The sequence below is a fragment of the Doryrhamphus excisus genome, linkage group LG12 (genome assembly GCF_037039965.1).
Source record: "Doryrhamphus excisus strain RoL-2023G ecotype Guam linkage group LG12, RoL_Dexc_Guam_v1.1, whole genome shotgun sequence".
In the NCBI taxonomy this organism is placed as follows: domain Eukaryota; kingdom Metazoa; phylum Chordata; class Actinopteri; order Syngnathiformes; family Syngnathidae; genus Doryrhamphus; species Doryrhamphus excisus.
The window spans coordinates 4,191,035-4,209,515 of NC_136368.1; the positions used below are offsets into that span (position 1 = coordinate 4,191,035).

Below are 18,481 nucleotides of genomic sequence, written 5' to 3' on the forward strand. Positions count from 1 at the left end.
GACAATTTTTTGCAGAGAAGCAAATCACCTTGCAAACGTTCGTAGATTTTGCTCAAATCTGTGCTGCCGTGACTGTTAGCTAGCAGCTCATTGTTGTTGAGATATTGAAGTTTTGAAAAAACAAGACAAGTTTTATTTGTATTTTGTATGTATGCGGTCTATGGAATAGCAATATCTCGTCACGTCAGTTTGCTGTTTCAATTAATCAAGTAATCAATTAGGCTGTAGGCTTGGAATAATGTTAAAATAATGTTGTAATAAAAGGGAACATAATGCCGTTTTAGTAACATCAAAGTGAAATATTAAGTCATTAGTATATTTTCATAATATTATGAAAAACAAACAAAACAATCATGTAATTTATGGAAAATTAGGTAGTGAAATATTATGAATATTATGGGACTAAAGCAAAATTACAAGGAAAAAACAGCTGCAATTTCTGAGAATGAAGTCAAAATATTAAGAGAAAAAGTTACATTCTAATGAGACAAAATTGGTAATATTATGAAGAAAAACGTCATTCTAGTAGCACAGAGCTGAAATATGAAATAATTAAAATATTTAAAACAATAAAGTCAAAATATTATGGGTTATAGTTATATGTCTTGGGTTTAAGTTAGAATAATAAAAAAATAATAAAGCCAAAATATTGCGGGTATAAAGTCATGATTATGTGAAGAAAACTTACATGAAGAAAGTTGAAATGGTTGACGCAAAAAAAACAGAAAAGCTGTGATATTTATGAGAATAAAGTCAAAATATAAAGAGAAAAAAGATTTATTATAACAAGAATAAACCTGTGCTATTATTAGCATTTTAGTAGCATAAAGTTGAACTATAAAAAAAAAAGTAATTTGGGAATTTTATTTCATTTTTGGAAAATTAGGTTGCAAAAAAATACAAAATAAAAAATATATCAATGGAAAAAAATAAAATAAAAAATAAAAAATAAAATAAAATAACAATGTCATTCAAGTAGCATAATACTGAAATATTACAGAAATAATTTGTTATTTTAGTAGTAATAAGTTGTTATATTATGGGACAAAACGACAATTAATGATATAATTTTCAGAAAATTTGGTTTAAAAAAGTTAAATCAGAGAATATATGTTCCAATTTAAATTAAAAAAAATATCAAAATAGTTTTGGCAGCCATAATTTTAACATTTTTTGTAGCAATATTGATCATGTAAATAGAGTCCTATACATAATATATATATTGCATATATATATCTTTACATTAGAAATAAAATTTACATCCATTAATGATAATCATTAATGATCAATTTAACCAGCAAAAAAATCTGACGAGAAATTTGGGAAGCGGCTATTTTTAGGGAGCTGAGCCAAAACAACGAGCTCTCTTAAAAGAGCCGTCACTGCTATCGAAGTGGTGAGTGCCCTACTGTTTTGTTTTGTGAAAACACTGCTGGTGCCAATAAAAAAAGCATCCAGTCAGCAATCAGTCAACACTTTGGGTCCATTTTCTCCCCGTTTCTCATCACACTTGCATAGTTCTCGCCTGGAAAGTGGCCCGCGGCCGCTGTAACTGCTGGCTATTAGGATCACAGGTGATAACGCCAAAGTGAAGCTGAACACTCAGCACAAAAGCAAAGTAAAAACAGCATCCGCAAAGACACCAACCCTAAGAAACACCTTCAGGCACTAAGCATTACAGCAAATATTTGCAGCGTTTGACAAGGGAGTGCATGAAGCACTGAAATGATATATGTTGTAGAGCGCTGGGTACAACGAGAAACAACAAAACATTGCCTGCAGTCCATCAGATAAGAGGCATGCAACTTCTGTGTTGTGATAATTGGAAAAAAGGAGAACACGTGATGGAAAGTAACCAAGGTAACAGAGCTTATCCGGCATATGACAATGCTAACTTTTAACCAGTCAACCACATTTTCAGCCGAGCAAAGAACTGTATTTGTCATTTGTGTTGATCACGATCATTATGATGTTGACCAAAACCTTAACGATAGGCATAGCAAGGCTCCGCCAGCCAATCACAGGGCACATATAGACAAACAACCATTCACACTACACTCACCCTAGAATAAAATAAATATCAAAAACATCCTTAATGCATCAAAAAGACACTTTTTTAAAAAGATTTAAAAAAAACTGTTTGTAGTTCACATTTACATTTTATTTCTTTAAATGTTTCATATACCTTGGTTAACATCCACATCAGTTAGCATGTCTTTTGGTTCATTCATTCATTCATTTTCCGTTCCATTCATCATCCGCTTTTCCTCACGAGAATCACAGGGGGTGCTGGAGCCTATCCCAGCTGTCTTCGAGAGGCGGGGTACACCCTGGACTGGTCGCCAGCCAATCACAGGGCACATATAAACAAACAACCATTCACACTCACATTCATATCTATGGACAATTTGGAGTCGCCAATTAACCTAGCATGTTTTTGGAATGTGGGAGGAAACCGGAGTACCGGAAGAGGGAGAAGAAAACCCACGCATGCACGGGGAGAACATGCAAACTCCACACAGAGATGGCCGAGGGTGGGAATTGAACCCTGGTCTCCTGGCTGTGAGGTCTGCACGCTAACCACTAGATCACCGTGCCGCCCATAACAATTATTATTACGATTATTTTGTGTTATTAAATCTAACTCCCCTCATCTAATTTTCCCCAATGTTATTTTTTTAAATTCTTTCATTCTTCTAGGACATTTTCTTCTCATATTTTTTCTTTATTCCCATAATATTAGACCCCCCACACACACACACAAACACACACAAGCACACACAATATTTCATCATATTAAGACTTAGAAACAATAATGGATAATGGAGTTTGTTCTCTTCATATTTGAACTTTATTCCCATAATATAACTTTTTCCCCAACCTAATTGTCCAAAAATTACAACTTTATTTCTTTCTTATAATATCTCTAATCTCTAATATTACAACTTGAAAATATTTCAACACTCTGCTACTGTATAAATAATATTACGAATTCATTCACATAAAATTGCAACTTTTCTTCTGATTAGAATCTGACTTTTTTTCCCCTTAATATTTTGACTTTATCCTTGTTAAATTAGAAAAGATTATTTATTTTTAGTTTTTTTTTACATTTATATTTTATTTATTTAAATGTTTCATATACCTTGGTTAACATCCACATCAGTTAGCATGTCTTTTGGTTAACGACCAACATTTTTGCAAAAATTTCATACAACCACAAGGCATGCTAGGTACTAAAGACACAACATCTGTTATCCGTCATGGACCATGAAGTAGCCTGCTAACTACAAACACTTTCTTTTTGTGTTTCAAAAAGCCTTGGTGGAAGTCGACGCCTTGGTAGCATTCAAATTATATGTGTGTTATGTGAAAGTATGACATAATATGTCAAAATACTGTCGACGTTTGCTTGACCTTTAAATAAACCTAATCGACTTTGAGGACGGACAAACAGTGTAACAAAAATCAAACAAAGAAAAATCAACTCTGAATATTGATATGTTCTCCTTGAAAGGTTACCTTTTCGTCGTCTTCTGTGAAGAGTTCCACGCTGGAAGTCTTGTTGATGGCCTGCGCCACGCCGATAATCTCGCCGTCGCTGTTGCGAATGGGCATGCACAGGAGCGACTTGGTCTTGTACCCCGTCAGCTTGTCAATTTCATCACTGAACCGCCGATCCTGAAAATTAAGGTACGCATTTAAGCAAATGTTATGTCTTTTTTGCCCAAATTAAGCATTTCCAAGCACAAAAATGTCTGAATGAACTAAAATACACATATAAGACACATTCAAAGACACTGTGATGTTACTGTAATGGAGAGACACACAAGCACCAGACTCGATCGCCAAAACAACACACTTTTATTGCAGCTTGGAATGACCTCACAATATGCACAATAATCCCCGACACGGGCTACTGTTGCGGCCGCAACCTGTGCTAAGCTAATACTCAACTGAACCCTCGACATCACTTCCTGTCCACCTGCTACTCAGCTGCCCTACACTGGAACACATTTACAGCTACACACAAAATCATGAGTCTGTGTTGTATGTCTTACTTTATATGTCTACTGTACTGGGTAATGTTGCACGGCGGATGAGTGGTTTGTACGCAGGCCTCACAGCTAGGAGACCCGAGTTCAATTCCACCATGTGAATGTGTGAACGTTCCAGTTTTCCAAATGTAGATTCATTAAATTTATTGGAGACCCATGAGAGTGGGGCAGATTAAGCCTAAATACAGTTGAATACAAAGGTTCTCAACTGGTGGGCAGGGACCCAAAAGTGGGTCGCGGGTCCATTCATTGTTATTTTGTCCAAAAATACTAAAATAACTAAAATATTTTTTTAATGAAAATGACCAAAGGGCGGATGAGTGGTTAGCGTGCAGGCCTCACAGCTAGGAGACCCGAGTTCAATTCCACTCTTGGCCATCTCTGTGTGGAGTTTGCATGTTCTCCCTGTGCATGCGTGGGTTTTCTCCATGGATTGGCTGGCCACCAGTCCAGGGTGTAGCCCGCCTCTCACCCGAAGACAGCTGGGATAGGCTCCAGCAAGCGGTAGAAAATGAATGAATGAAAATGACTGAAATGAAGGTGGGTTCATGACCACTGGAAAATACGGGAGCTTGAGAAGCTCGTTCATGGGGGAGGGTCTCAGAGTGGAGCTGCTGCTCCTTCCCACCAAGAGGAGCCATTTGAGGTGTCTCGGGCCTGGACGCCTCCCTGCTGAGGTGTTCTGGGCATGCCCAACTGCTAGAATGCCCTAAAACACGCTCCTGAACATTAAGGTACGTATTTAAGCAAATGTTATGTCTTTTTTGCCCAAATTAAGCATTTCCAAGCACAAAAATGTCTGAATGAACTAAAATTCAGATATAAGACACATTCAAAGACACTGTGAGGATACATTGGTCACAAGGTGTCAGTAATGTTACTGTAATGGAGAGACACACAAGCACCAGACTTGATCGCCAAAACAACACACTTTTATTGCCTGGACGCCTCCCTGCTGAGGTGTTCTGGGCATGCCCGACTGCTAGAATGCCCTAAAAGATGCTGGAGGGATTATGTCTCAGAGCGGGCCTGCATGGAAACACCTCGGTGAAACTGGAAGAAGTGATCGCAAACCAGGAAGTCTGGACTTCCCAACAGAGACTCCTGCACCCGAAACCTGGATCCAGATAAACGGACGAATGGAAAATGTGGGTCCCATGCTGAGACCAATGGAGAACCCCTGGTTTGATGTACCAAGCAGGAAAAATGGTACACAAAATCTGATTGACACATGATCACCGTCGGGGTCACCTGGTATGCGTCAGGGATGTTGACGGTCTCTCCGTGCTCCGCCACGTAACCGATGATCCCTTTGCCCCACGGCACCTGAACCTCATCCGAGTTCATGGAGGGAAGCACGGTGGTGCCGGCGTGGACGTCAAAGAATTTGGACACAAGTGTCTTCTTGTTGCCGGTGCCCTCCACCAGGAACAAGGAGCACCGGTCCGCGTCCACCATGATGCACACAAACACCAAGATCTTATAGCTGAGGCTCGTCAGGTCCAGGTCGTTGGAGATGTCTTTGACGAGCTCCAGGAAGAACTCCCTCTCGTTGTGCTCCTTGAGGTAATACTTGAAGTCCACGGCCGTGGATGGGTACTGAGGGATGTTGACTCGGGACTCGAGCAACGCGCTCAGGATATGCGCGGTGGTGGGAGGAAGGGAGCTCGCCTTCCTCAGCAAAGCTCTCCGCCGCATGCTGCTCAGCGGCTCCTGGGCCCGCGAGTTGACGTGCTCGTCGTAGGTTCTGTTGACGTTGACGGCTTTGGAGCGGGCGAAAGTTTTGCGCAGCTCCTTCTGCGATGCTCTCCGCTGAAGACCGTCACATTTGCTGGCCCAGCTGTCCCTCAGCGCGGCGCCCTTGTCTTCCCTCGGCTCGGCCGGGGTCGCGACAGCCGGACACGCCGGACACGCAGGACACGCCGGACCCTTGATCGCCGGATGGGTCTTGAGCCACTTCTCCACCATGCAATACGTGCCCTTTCTGTTCAGGTAGTCCTCGAACAACTCCGGGTGCGAGTCCAGGAAAGTTTCCACGTCAGAGAAACACACCATATTCGGCACTGCCATACCTGGTCTGCAGATGCTCCTCCGTGAACCAAAGCCCCGAAGTCGCGTAGGCAAAGATCATCTATGAAGCTTGGCTGGAGGTCCGGGTTAGAGAAGTACAGACGCGCCTTCCATCTCTATGATGCCCTTCTTTAATGTATCCCCCCCTTGGGCATATTTTACCCCCTTGTTCGAGTCCATCAGTGATCGGGCTGAGAGGGGTAGACAACAAGAAACAAGCAGTGTGGAACATCAGAGAGATTCACAGGCGAGCATCACCGCGGTGTGTGTGTGTGTGTGTGTGTGTGTGTTCTCGTGTGCTAATGACTGTGTTGCCTGTGGTTGGCTAGGCGGACTGACGTGGGCTTCGTCACATGGAGCTCATGCAGGCTCAGTCCATGAACATCCGATGCCTGTGGACGTGTCTCGTCTCTGAGACGCTCCAAAAATACTGTAAAGTATAAAAAAAACAGCCATAGTTCGGTTTGCTAATGTTCTTCGTGTGACTAATATGTTTGAATGCTCTTTTAATAGTAACTAGCAGGTTCTTGAGCGGAAGAATGCAGGCAACATTCTGCAATGCCTGACTTGTGCACTGTTGCTTTTTGAACACTAGAGGGTGCCATACTACACAAATGATGAGACGTCTAAGCATGCAGTGTTATACTGTATGGATAATATTTACCTCCCTTTTCCTGTTTTGAGTCAGGATGTTGACTTCTACAGGAATTTAATTGTTCTAGTTGGTTTTGCTTGGTTGGATTGGTTGAATTGAGGCTGCAAGGCTGGTGTCTCAAGCAAATTTGGTGACAAATGTGACATTGGTGTCAGTGTTAATATAATACAGGGGCACTATTGAATGTTTTTGGGGTTTTAATGCAAATGGATTAATAATAACAAACATAGCCATTCAAAAAAATTAAACCGAGACATTTATTGGTCCACTCATGGATCACAATTTTGTGAATTTTGCCATTCGGCTCCTTGTTATAAAACAGCAAGTTGTGCAAAAAGTATTTTAACATTCAACAGATGAGCATTTAAAACATGCTTGAATTCTGGGGGGGTGTTCATATGTGCAATAAGCATGTATAGCTTTACATCCAATGAAGGGCGTCCTGCTACCTGCAAGTATTGAACCATGCACCAGTAATGAGACAGATCAATCAATTGGTTATTTTTATCTTGAAGACCAAAGTCCTCACAATTGAAGATTTTGGTTACAAAAATAGGACAGAAATGAGAGAAGATTCATGTACCAAAACTTAATTTCTTAAAAACTTATCACAACTTTTATCAAGGTTACAGTATGAATATAGTATATGGTTTAATAAGTTATGTAAAAACAAAACATGTTGAAATCAGGGATTATCATTCATTCCACCAAGATGGATCATTTCATAAAAAGGTTCAGCTGTGATAAATATGGTACCTCGTGGATTTCATGCAACTATCACAAAATATTCTTTAAGAGGTTGCAGATTTAAGATATTCGATGAGATCAGCACGCTCGGTCTTCTTCTTGATGCCAGCAAAGATCATCTTTGTTCCAGGAATGTATTTTTTGGGGTTCTCCAAATAAACATTCAGCGTTTCTTCATCCCAGATAATGCCTGGAAGTCAAGAAAATAACATTTGCACCAAACTAAAAGATTTCAATGTGAACCAGCATGCAAAGCTCTTACCTTTGCTTTTGTTTGCATCCGTGTAAGAGTAGCCTCCTGCCTGACCTGTCTTGCGACCAAACAGACCCCACAGGTTTGGGCCAACCTTGTGTTTCCCTCCGTTCTCCACGGTGTGACACTGAGCACACTTCTGGACAAAGGCCTTCTTCCCTTTGTTGATGTCTCCAGGCATTTTGTCTCTGTGAAACACACACATTAAATTATATAATTTCATGTTATTTACAGTGTTACATGTTGTAAAAGTGCTTTTACTGTGAAATAATATTTAGTGTTTGACTATGTTACGTAAGTGTGCATATCCTACCACTAGGGGGAGCTCGTCGATAAGGTATGCCATTGACTGGTTACAAAATCTGGTTTGGTAACGAAACAGACAAAGCCCACACTAATTGAACTTTGGTGAAAACAAAAAAAAAGAATCAGTAAGGGTTTCGATATCTCGGCAACACTCGGGCAATATCGGCTTAAAACATCTTGGAGCCGGTGAAATCGGGCATTCAGAATAAAAGAAGCACTACAGTGATATAATACGATTGATACACGTTGTTGGAAAACTGCTAAAGATCACGACTTCACTCATTTTATCGCATTTTCAGCCAATTTTACCGTATTTTATCATGCAAATGTTGACAGGTATGGCTCAGTATTACAAAAGTTAAGTCAGTCCTTAAACTAAGTCTACAACTTACTCAACGAACCATCTTTCACTTACCTTTAAACGGTGTCAAGTTAACAAACTGCGGAAGGTTTTATTTCCTCAGTTGGATGCCGGTAACTAACACGTGCGATCCCTTCCTCGTGAGGTTACTCCAGTGAATACGTCACCAGTCAGCTGACCCATACGTCATCACTCTCCTTCTGACAGAGGTTCAAGGAACGCGATTACCAAATAGGGCAAGCCACAAAACACATATTTCACAACCCCACGGACAGGAAATTCTTTCTGTCATTGTTTCCACCTTGGAAACCATCAAAACACCAAAAATTACTATGAATTTTTGAAAAACGATTAAAATTTACCAATTAATAAGATAGGAAATGTGAAAATTGTCAGAATTTTAGCACCCCCGCCGCCCCCAGTGGTATTCTGAGACTGAATTGAACACCCGAGTTACAGTAACTTTTACACAACAGTCAAATTTATTGAGCAACAATAAGTTGGGTCAACAACAACAAAATACATTGTTGGAATCGGTCATTCAGGTTTATGAAAATGTATATCTACGCGTTTGGTACTGAATGCGTTAATATTTCAAGTTTATGCTATGTTATTTGTCCTCTTAATACTAAAAAATTACTTTATTCCTGTAAAATTCTGACTTTTTCTTGTTAAAGGGGACCTATTATGCTCATTTTTTGACCCAATAACCTGCACAGAAAATTTTTTAGATTTTGCAGAATCTGCACCTATTCCAGCTGTATTTCCTTTGATTTGTGCTTCCTTCCAAAATGGTCTGTTTTAATTTATTCCATGCCCACACTGCTGTGATTGGTCACACTCCCCAAGTGCTTCCTAACTATCAACCAAAAGGGAAGTCTGCCCCTCTGTGACATCACAAAGGAGAAGTTTTACCACGCCTTTGAAACCAAGCGTTTTGAGCCATCCCAAACTTTTTTCAGGGCTCACTTCCAAATGCCAAAACCTCATTTATCTGAAACTTTGGCATTGTTTAACAAGCGAATACAACATTCTAACTACATTTATAGGTCAGAAAAGTGGAAAAAGCATAGGCCTCTTTAAAATACAACTTTTTTTCTCAATATTTTGACCTTACTCTTGTAAAATTACTGCTGATTTTTACATTTTTACTGTTGTTTCTTTAGAATGTGCCGTTGACCTATAAAAACAGCTGTCACTGTAAATGGCCCCCAAACCGGACAACTTGGACACCCCTCGGCTGATGTTGCCAAAGTGTTGCCAAGCAGACCGGAAGCACTACTCTGGCAGACCCACAGAGGATTTTTTTTTTTTTGTATGAGAAACGAAACGAATCAAAATGGGAGGGTGAGTTTCCTGGTGAGGTACGTCCTTTATTTGTTGTGAAAACCTGACAGGAGCTAACTCAGAGAATCTGGGAATGTGACACAGTCGTTTTTGAACAGGACACACTTTTGATGGTTAAGACTGGCTCTCAAGGTACAAGTAAATCATAATGATAGGCCCCTACGTTCTAAGGAAGCTCTTCATGTGGGCCTGAATACTAACCTTCACTCAAGGTCACTTTGACCATTTGTACATTATAGTGACTGAATAGGCCAATGGCTTCTCTCCTTTAGTTTTGACATTCAACACACATGCTGAATGTGTCTCAGGAGTTTTCTTCATCAGTCCTGCAGTGGTGGCCTTGTTTTAATGCATTCCATTTGCTGTGGTTGCTATACTGTGAAGCATTTGCCATTATTTTTTTATCATTCTATTCTTAATTAAACAGCCAGTGCAAAACAAATGGCAAACCACGTCCGCACAGGAGATTGGCATGTAGATACATTTTGATACAATTTTTTTTTTACCCATTGCACCATGTAAACAAATCTTCCTTACAAAGCTGTCATTTATATGACATTGATGCTGAAGCCAGCTTGCTCATTAACCCATGCACAAGTAAAAATAACTTCAAGGGACTGTACCCATTCAACCACACTGCTGGCGAGCATATGCTACCAATAATTGTTTAAAACCACAGATCATACAAACAAATTTCTATATGTTTTTTACAATTGCAACACAAGTGCCTTTCTCTAAAACATGGCTAAAAAGAGGCAGCCAAGAATGCACGTAATGGGATGCAACTAACTCGCTTATAAAAATGCCAACAATGCCCATTTACATAAAGTGACCTGTATGTTAAAAGCTGCAGAGACATTGTTATTGTATGCATTGTAGCTATAGTGACATCTATGCTCGGAATTGCTGTTTTACTCCAATGCTTTTTCAACTCTTCTGGTGCAGCTCTGGATTAATTTTTATTGGTTGTTAGACTTTTTATTTTAATATTATGCACCTTTTTATGCATATTATGCAGGCTTTCGCTGGAAAACTCAAGGAGACGGTGCAAGGTTGCTCTTATTTCCAAAACACACCATTCACCTCGTCCAATCGGCCAACTTTGTGAGACAAATGTTCCAGCTCCGCAGAAGGAAATGAATGTTGGACCGTAAAAAAGCTTGCCACGGTGTCAATTTCACATTTCTCCTACGAACTGACGTGCTAGCTTGGAGGTGTAGCTGTTACTGTCAGTAAAACATACCATATACCATAGTGAATGTTATCATTGTTGGGAATATTCTTGTTGCATGCATCCGATTACCGGTGTCACCTGGAAGTGTTCTATTTATTTTACTAGATCTATTCTACCAATTTTAGAATAATACAATCTGTTTTTTTTTTAAATTCCAGAGCTAACTGGCAAAAAAACATAAAAAATTTTTAGCCATCCATCCATTTTCTATGCCTTGTATGAGTGTTATATCATAGTCACAATACCAGTGAATGTTATTATGGTGTTATTGAATAAGTCACTTTATTGGCAGTGCTGTGAGTTCATGGCTGCACGTGTTTGACGTGACGTCACAATCAAGATGGCATCTACCTAGTTAGTGTTGATAGTGTTATCACTTCAATTTTAGAGTCTTTTTAAAATATGTGAGCAGTATTACCAAAGTGGTTTATTAAGTGAGTATTTCTATTTTGTGGTTTTTCCTCAAACTTTATTTCGTGTCATGAGCACATTTTTTTCTATTGTACAGTATATGCCTCGCATGACTCCATTGCCATGTTTTGGGAACAGCAGGTGTCCGCCATGATGTACTCCATTCCGCTGCTTTCTTCCCGCCCAAAGCCGAGGCTGCAGCAGGGAGGAGCTAACAGAGTGCGGCTGAGCCGAGCCGAGCATCACAACTCGCGTTGGAGGAAACGGGCAAACACAGCACTTTTTTTGACTTCCCTCTGTGTCCTGGCGTCCGTACAAAACATGTCTGCTGAGGGAAATTGACGTACTGGATTTGGGTTTTCGTCAAAACGGCTCGTCTTTTTGAGAGCTCTGCCATCGCCGAGCAGGCAGAGGGGAGAACAGCTCGATTGTTTCCTGCGCCAAGAACTGTAAAGACATTGTCATTACACCACCACCGCATCTGTGGTAAGGAAATACGCTACGTCAAGACCACTCTTTAGTAGTCGAATAGAGATCCGTGTAATATGATGCAGCTTTGAATGGAGGAGTCCATCCCCGCAAGCTGGGGAGACCCTAGCATCCTTTAGTATTTGCATCACCGTGGACCAGACAGACACGACCACCTAGGTGACTTCGCTAGCTTCTGCTAAGTGTGTCATGTCATCACTTTTAGTCTTTTTAATCTATGCGCATGTCTATCTCTTAAAACAAGAGCGCTGTAATAGGAGCAAGACCAGTCCTAAACGTCATGATGTTGTCATCCTTTCTTTACATCCAAACTACAGAGGCTTTCTTAACAAGACTATTCATGTGACCTTTGAACCTTTTGATCGTCAGCGTTAATAATCCATTCATATTCGTGAGGGTATTGGAAGCGTAAAGAAAGTTATCCAACTTCTGTCACTTTATAGGATTGCTTCTCCAATATCTGCCAGTTTTTGCTGTAAAGGTCAGCCAGTGACTTTGCAGTTGTTTCAAATAGCACCAAATCACATGAATGAATTGGAGGAAAGAGATGGGTGGACAATATTTTGAGTTTTTCATGAACATTCTTTCCTCCCACTTGCTGGTGGCTCTATGCTTTCTGGTGCAAAATTCCCTTTTATTCACACAGTAATAACTGAACTGCACTTTTGCTTTCAAGAGTGCTATATAAATCATATTTGTCATTATTAGGGATGTTCAATGCTATAGACATTGTAAAAATAAAAATAAAAAAGATATGTGATCATATCAGTATTGTTTTTTTTGCCAATAACGATATCTGTGCGGCAGTGATGACACGCGCCACAGAGCAGTGTGCTTGGTCGCTCAGAGTTTTTTCCAGTTTGCAATGACTGTAAAGCAGCGGTTCTCGGTTATTTTCTTTCATGCTCACCAGAATCGGTTCAAAATACTGTTGACAACTGATTATTATTCATTTTTCTGTGTGTGCAAACCACTGTATGAGTTGCACCAGCATCGTTCAAGCATAAACAAAGACACTAACAGACCTGCCAACCTTGAAAAAAAAATGTCAGAGTTCATCGCTCCTGCCTCTAGCACTCCCCCCTCCAGGAGGAGAAACTATTTTGAGAAACACTGCTGGAAAGTGTTTTTCTCTTTGCATGTAATGCGACTCCACCTAAGAGCACAAGAAAACCAGAAGAAAACAAAAAAGAGCGTAGAGCACTGGTTTTTAACTGCCGGGTTGGGACCCAAAGGTGGGTCGCGGGTCTTAGGCTGGTCAAAAATAATCGAATGACCCAATGTCTGTTGTTCTTGTCTGTGCGATTCGCTTGGTACGCCATCGAAGTGAAGTGAGTTTCTGGGTGACTTTCGAGCTTGAGTGGGAGAGGATTGACATACAGTGAAGACTCAATGGGGCATCCTTGGGACACACAGCTGCAGATAACTGCTGGAGAAGTTCCACACCTGACTGTGAATTTCCGCAAAGTAGGGTTCCTTATTTATAAACGGGTTATTTTCATAGTTAGTCACATTTACACTCTTATTACCCAATATAGTAGACATAGAAAGACAAAACAAGGCCTGTAACACATAAATAAGATTTCTGCTTATGTGTGTTGAGGAGCTGAGTGAACAGACAAGAAGTGATGTCTGGGGTTCAGAGCTGAGTTTCGTGGGCTACGGATGCAGCAGTAGCCAGTGTCAGAGATTATTGTGCCTGTTGTGAGATCATTCAAACCTGCAAGAAAAGCCTGTTGTTCTCGCTATCAAGTCTGTGGCTTGTTTTCTGAATGCTTTATATTTGTATTTTACTTCATTTATTCATTTCATGCTACGATTTAGGCAAGAATAATATTGACTCCCCCTGGCTGTCGCCTGATGTCACCTGACATCGACTGGCCTTCATGGATCCATGTGCATAATTCACCAGTTGTAATTTCTGGCAGACCCTGAAATATGAATGAGTGTAAATAAGTGTTGTTCACACTTGAATAACACAACAAGAAAGTGAGCTTGCTTTAGTTGGATTGTTGTTGAGAGTATGTTGTTCCAGTGATACTGAGGGTGTTTCCATGTGGTGGCAATATAAACAGGAAGATATTTTTGCCCTTATTGTACTTGTTAATGTCCAACTTCCTTGTGTAACATGCTGTTGTTGACAAGGTTTGGCTCTGATCTTGTGACGCCGCTCTTATTAAGATGAGCTTTAATCCTGATGCTGTATTTCCTCTCTGAAGGAGAATGTTGACTTTTCACCACCCACCCCCATTAAGGTCATAGCATATTTTCCAACCGAGACCCTGAGGGCATTATCTTGTTCAAAGATTATTCTGGAGAGCAGATTGCTGTTATGCTGCTGATTTTTTTCCACCCTAATTAAACCCATCAAAGTGGAAACAATTCATGAAGCGAGGAATATTTGCCAGGAAGAGAGCTGACAAAAACTGCAACTACAAATACTTATTATATGAATTTCATTTCATTTACACTCTGCGGCTCAGTTTGTGTTGTGAGAAGCAACCCTCGCACATGCATGCATGCATGCACGTGGTGATGTCACTGTAATGGGCTGCACAATATTCAACCCCTCAGCTGAATTCCTTGCTCAAGGGCACCTCAAAAGTAGTCAGGAAGGAGACGAGTGTCTCAAGGTTGTAATGTAATTTTGTCTGCAGCAGGACATGAACTGTTACCTTCTGATTCCAAAGCCTCTCAAGCCTGACACAGATTTTGTCATTGATATTCAAATTCTAACTTTACAGGCATATTTGAGTGTCTCCTTGTTTTGTATAATAGTTGTTAAGTTGTCAGAGGTTGCTTGTCATTTATTGTAAAGCCTTCACCAGTGATGATAATGAAAAATGTATTTCTCTGAAACATTTCCGACAGCATTAAGAAATCCAGGGTGTGTTCACCAACACAATAGAAAAGGACAATGACTATTGTTGTTGTGGCTGATTTCAACATTTCACGAGCTTCGAGGTGAAAATAACTGCTAACTGAAAACGGTTATGAAGAAATAACGCGGGGTGGTGTGCAGGGGTTTGGCTCCCTTCCACTTCCAGGAGACATTTCTCCTGTGCATCATGCACCACCAACATTGACCTGAATAATATTTAAAAAACTGAGCGATTCGATGCAGTGTTCAAAGATACAATTTGATTCAATTCAATAACATATCGGTTACATTTGTTGATGAAGTTGGTAGAAAATTCACCTCATGTCTGTAATTCTATATAAATATGTATGTGATAATCAAGCACAAAATGTACAGCATATTTGAGTGTGTCTAAAGGCTACACCGTGATGCCACTTTTATATAATAAATAAGTGTGTGAGGTGTATTATAGGGCATGAACCTGGATTGTGCTTCTATGAATGTTGCTTGTGAGCATACTTTGTCACGAATAAACAATGGCAATTGAAGAGAGAAGGGGAGGTGTCTGACTATGAAGCATAACCCAAGTGTTACTGGGCCAAAAATAGACATTTTTTTTAATTAATTACTCACATTTATTTGCTATTTGGTCATAGAAGACCACATCTACTTTAACTTTGAACAAGTTACAACAGCAGTACACCATTGTGCGTTATTATGTAACTTGCAAATCCCCTGATATGAAGGGAAACATCACTAGTGCATTAATGAGTTAACTCAATGTGATAGTCAAGCATCGATGTCGCATGGCGTGGGGAAGTGGAAGTGACACTCAGCAACTTGAGGTACTAGAAGAACATCGCCTCGTGGTGCTCTTATGCTTGCTATTGCCTTTATTAATGTCAATGAAGGCTTCATAGTTCTGAAGTGTCTTGAAATGATAACAATTGTAGGTTATGTACCTATAGCATGCCGATATACAATAATCACTGGAGTAACATATACATCATGCAAAGTTAGAACACAATTTTTTGGATAGAGTTGTTTTCTTGGAGTGCTTAGATAGTGTCACAGCTGTTGTGGTACTTGCTGTGTCCCTGTGCTCAGAGAGCCATAATCATGGTGCCTGGATTTAGAAGATTAAGCTCATGACTAATCAAGTCCTGAGCTGAGAATCCCTCGCATTGCTACTGTCTTCATATGGAGCAACCTTGCAGCCCATCCAAAGAGGAGCCAATCAGACAGCTCTGCTCACAAATTTGACTACTAAACTCAGATGTGATATCTTGTGTGCTCTCACAAGGTAGAGAGACTCAACAATTTAATGCACCGCATTTAGTGCAGCATTGATGAATTTGAGCTATTGCTGATTGCATTGGAAATATTCATTCATTCATTTTCTATGTGCTGGAGCCTATCGCAGCTGTCTTCAAGCAGTAGGCGGGGTACACCCTGGGCAATCACAGGGCACATCACAGGGACAAACAACCATTGACACTCACATACCTATGGACAATTTGGAGTCACCAATTAACCTAGCATGTTTTTGGAATGTGGGAGGAAACCGGAGTACCCGGGGAAAACTCCACACAGAGATGGCCGAGGGTGGAATTGAAGTCGGATCTCCTAGCTGTGAGCCCTGCGCGCTAACCATTAGGCTACAGCTCCCTGTGACAATAAACAGGATAAGGATAAAATAAAATGGATGGATGGTTGAATAATGTGCAAAGGTTAGTTTCAGTAACCTTTTGCAAATGAGAGGTGCGGGAAGATGTTTTGATCTCACACGTCTTAAGTAAGTTTGATCAAGTGTAGAATTACTATAGTTTCTGCTTGGACTGCTTATACTGCAGCAGCTGTTTAACTTCAATGAAAAACTTCTCACATCTCATTGCCACTAACGAGTGACACTGGCAACACCAAGTGAAGGTAGGATTGCAATGTTTATAGTGTGTCTTCCTGTGTTATAAAGTAGACACTTGTAGGTTATATGCATACAATTTTTTTTCCCTCAAATATTCAGGTTTACAAAACAAAGCAAAGCAAAATAAAGCCAATAAAGCATATATGTAGATATAGAAGTTGGCGCCTCTCACCTTTGCTATCTTATGCGGTTCTATTAAATAGGCTTAGCACCACACACCACTAGAGTATATGGGACAAGACTCATCTGAGATCTTAGTTGGCTTAAGACGGTGAAGGGATGGTGACGTTAAAGGATCTGAATAATAGATTATAGTGTGTGAGTGTAGTGCATAGTTGAGTGCGTAATGCTGAGGTGTGCAGAGCTGCTCAGTAGACTGGAGTTTCCCCATGGCTTGACAGACATTAACAATTTGGCCAAAACCACTGGATGGTTGCAAATCGGACGTTGTTACATCGTATGAAAACCGTAGTATGTATATATATGTATATGTGCAAACAACGCATCGTGGTGTCGGGTGTGTGATCCAAGATGGCTGAATAAAGAAGATTCAACGTACCAAAGGGTATGTGCACTATTTTATGATTACTGAGACAGTGTACAAGAACAGAGGAAAAATATTTTGAACAAAAAGTTTATTAAACAACAAATTATATGAAAACTGTGCTGTTGGCACATAAATACATTCGAACATGCACCAAATTCTCAGGCTAGGGCTTGTCCTGTCTAGTCAAACCAGAGTTTTCCTATGTAGTTATTGAGCTTGAACTGATGTAGCCTTCTTGGAGGCAAGACAACCTGGACTGCAGAGTTGCCTTCAATGCCCTTAGAACTTTTCTACCGTAAGCCATATCTTCAGGAAATGACTGACATTTTTAAATTCATGAAACCTCTTTAAAATCAAGTTATGATAATTTTATCCAGCTCCAAATCGCACACATACAATTTAAGCAAAAAATAATTCATTTGACATAGACAAAAGGGAAATCCTATTAAAGTGAATTACATTTGATATTAAACAGAGATCATTAATAATTGAGAATGATTAACTGTCCTTTGCAAATTAATCCACCATCTGCAAAATGCTCAGAAGAATAGTAGCACACTGCATAAAATCCTGATTTACCGTATTTGACAATTCAGTGTATACTTTTGGTCAAGGAAATAGGAACGGATTTAGACTAGTCTTGGTTGATCTGATTAACTGGGAGATTGACATGAATTGATCATACGATTGTTTCTCTGGTGGTCACATTGATCTTTCTCACTCGTGATAATCTTTGATTTGATGCCAAGCACATTAGCTCGAGAACATCCCTGCAATCTGTTTGCTTATAGTAATAATGAGGATCTCCCGCAGAAATTGGGGCGACAGTGGCTCACATTGATTTGGCCGTGGGTACTTGGCTTGGGGATTGCATGGTTGGTGGTTCAATACCTCAACTTGTGCTGTGAAAAGTCTACTCATTTTGTTTTTGTAGTGACCTACGCTACTTTTTTTAAAGATATTTGTCCTTTCGACCACAGGAGATATGTCATGTTACACATAACGGTATTGGCTGATATCGGTATTGGAAATTGAGAGTTGGACATTATCGACAAAGCCAATATCGGACATCTCTATTATTTACTGTTCTAAGCCTAGTGCAGGGGTGGGCAAATATTTTGACTCGTGGGCCACATTGAGTTAACAAAATTGCCCGGGGGGCCAGAACATATATTTAACACACACACACACACTATTTTATGCTTATAATTTTCCTTGA

The 18,481-nt window shown here is 40.1% G+C and overlaps 3 protein-coding genes across 6 annotated transcripts in view; 1 reads left to right on the plus strand and 2 right to left on the minus strand.

Moving 5' to 3' along the window:
• Positions 1-6,532, minus strand: part of pde11a (phosphodiesterase 11a) — a 48,575-nt gene extending 42,043 nt beyond the window's left edge. Inside the window, exons 1-2 of the mRNA XM_058082155.2 lie at positions 5,310-6,532; positions 3,523-3,681 (exon numbers count right to left, since the gene is read on the minus strand). Of these exons, the coding sequence (XP_057938138.2) occupies positions 3,523-3,681; positions 5,310-6,128 (978 nt within the window). The 5' untranslated portion in view covers positions 6,129-6,532. The remainder of the gene's footprint in view (positions 1-3,522; positions 3,682-5,309) is intronic.
• A 490-nt stretch (positions 6,533-7,022) lies between these two features.
• LOC131135838 (cytochrome c-b) lies at positions 7,023-8,657 on the minus strand. Its single transcript, XM_058082190.2, has 3 exons — positions 8,505-8,657; positions 7,793-7,971; positions 7,023-7,720 (listed from the first exon to the last, which is right to left on the minus strand). The coding sequence occupies exons 2-3, from the start codon at positions 7,962-7,964 to the stop codon at positions 7,575-7,577; spliced, it is 318 nt and encodes a 105-aa protein (XP_057938173.1). The 5' UTR covers positions 7,965-7,971; positions 8,505-8,657; the 3' UTR covers positions 7,023-7,574.
• Positions 8,658-11,399: 2,742 nt separating this feature from the next.
• Positions 11,400-18,481, plus strand: part of osbpl6 (oxysterol binding protein-like 6) — a 31,144-nt gene continuing 24,062 nt past the window's right edge. For 2 of the 4 annotated variants that reach the window (XM_058082156.2, XM_058082159.2), the window contains exons 1-2: positions 11,400-11,465; positions 11,581-11,928. The gene's annotated coding sequence lies outside the window, so the exon portion shown is untranslated. The remainder of the gene's footprint in view (positions 11,466-11,580; positions 11,929-18,481) is intronic. The other 2 variants (XM_058082158.2, XM_058082160.2) reach the window with 1 other exon arrangement.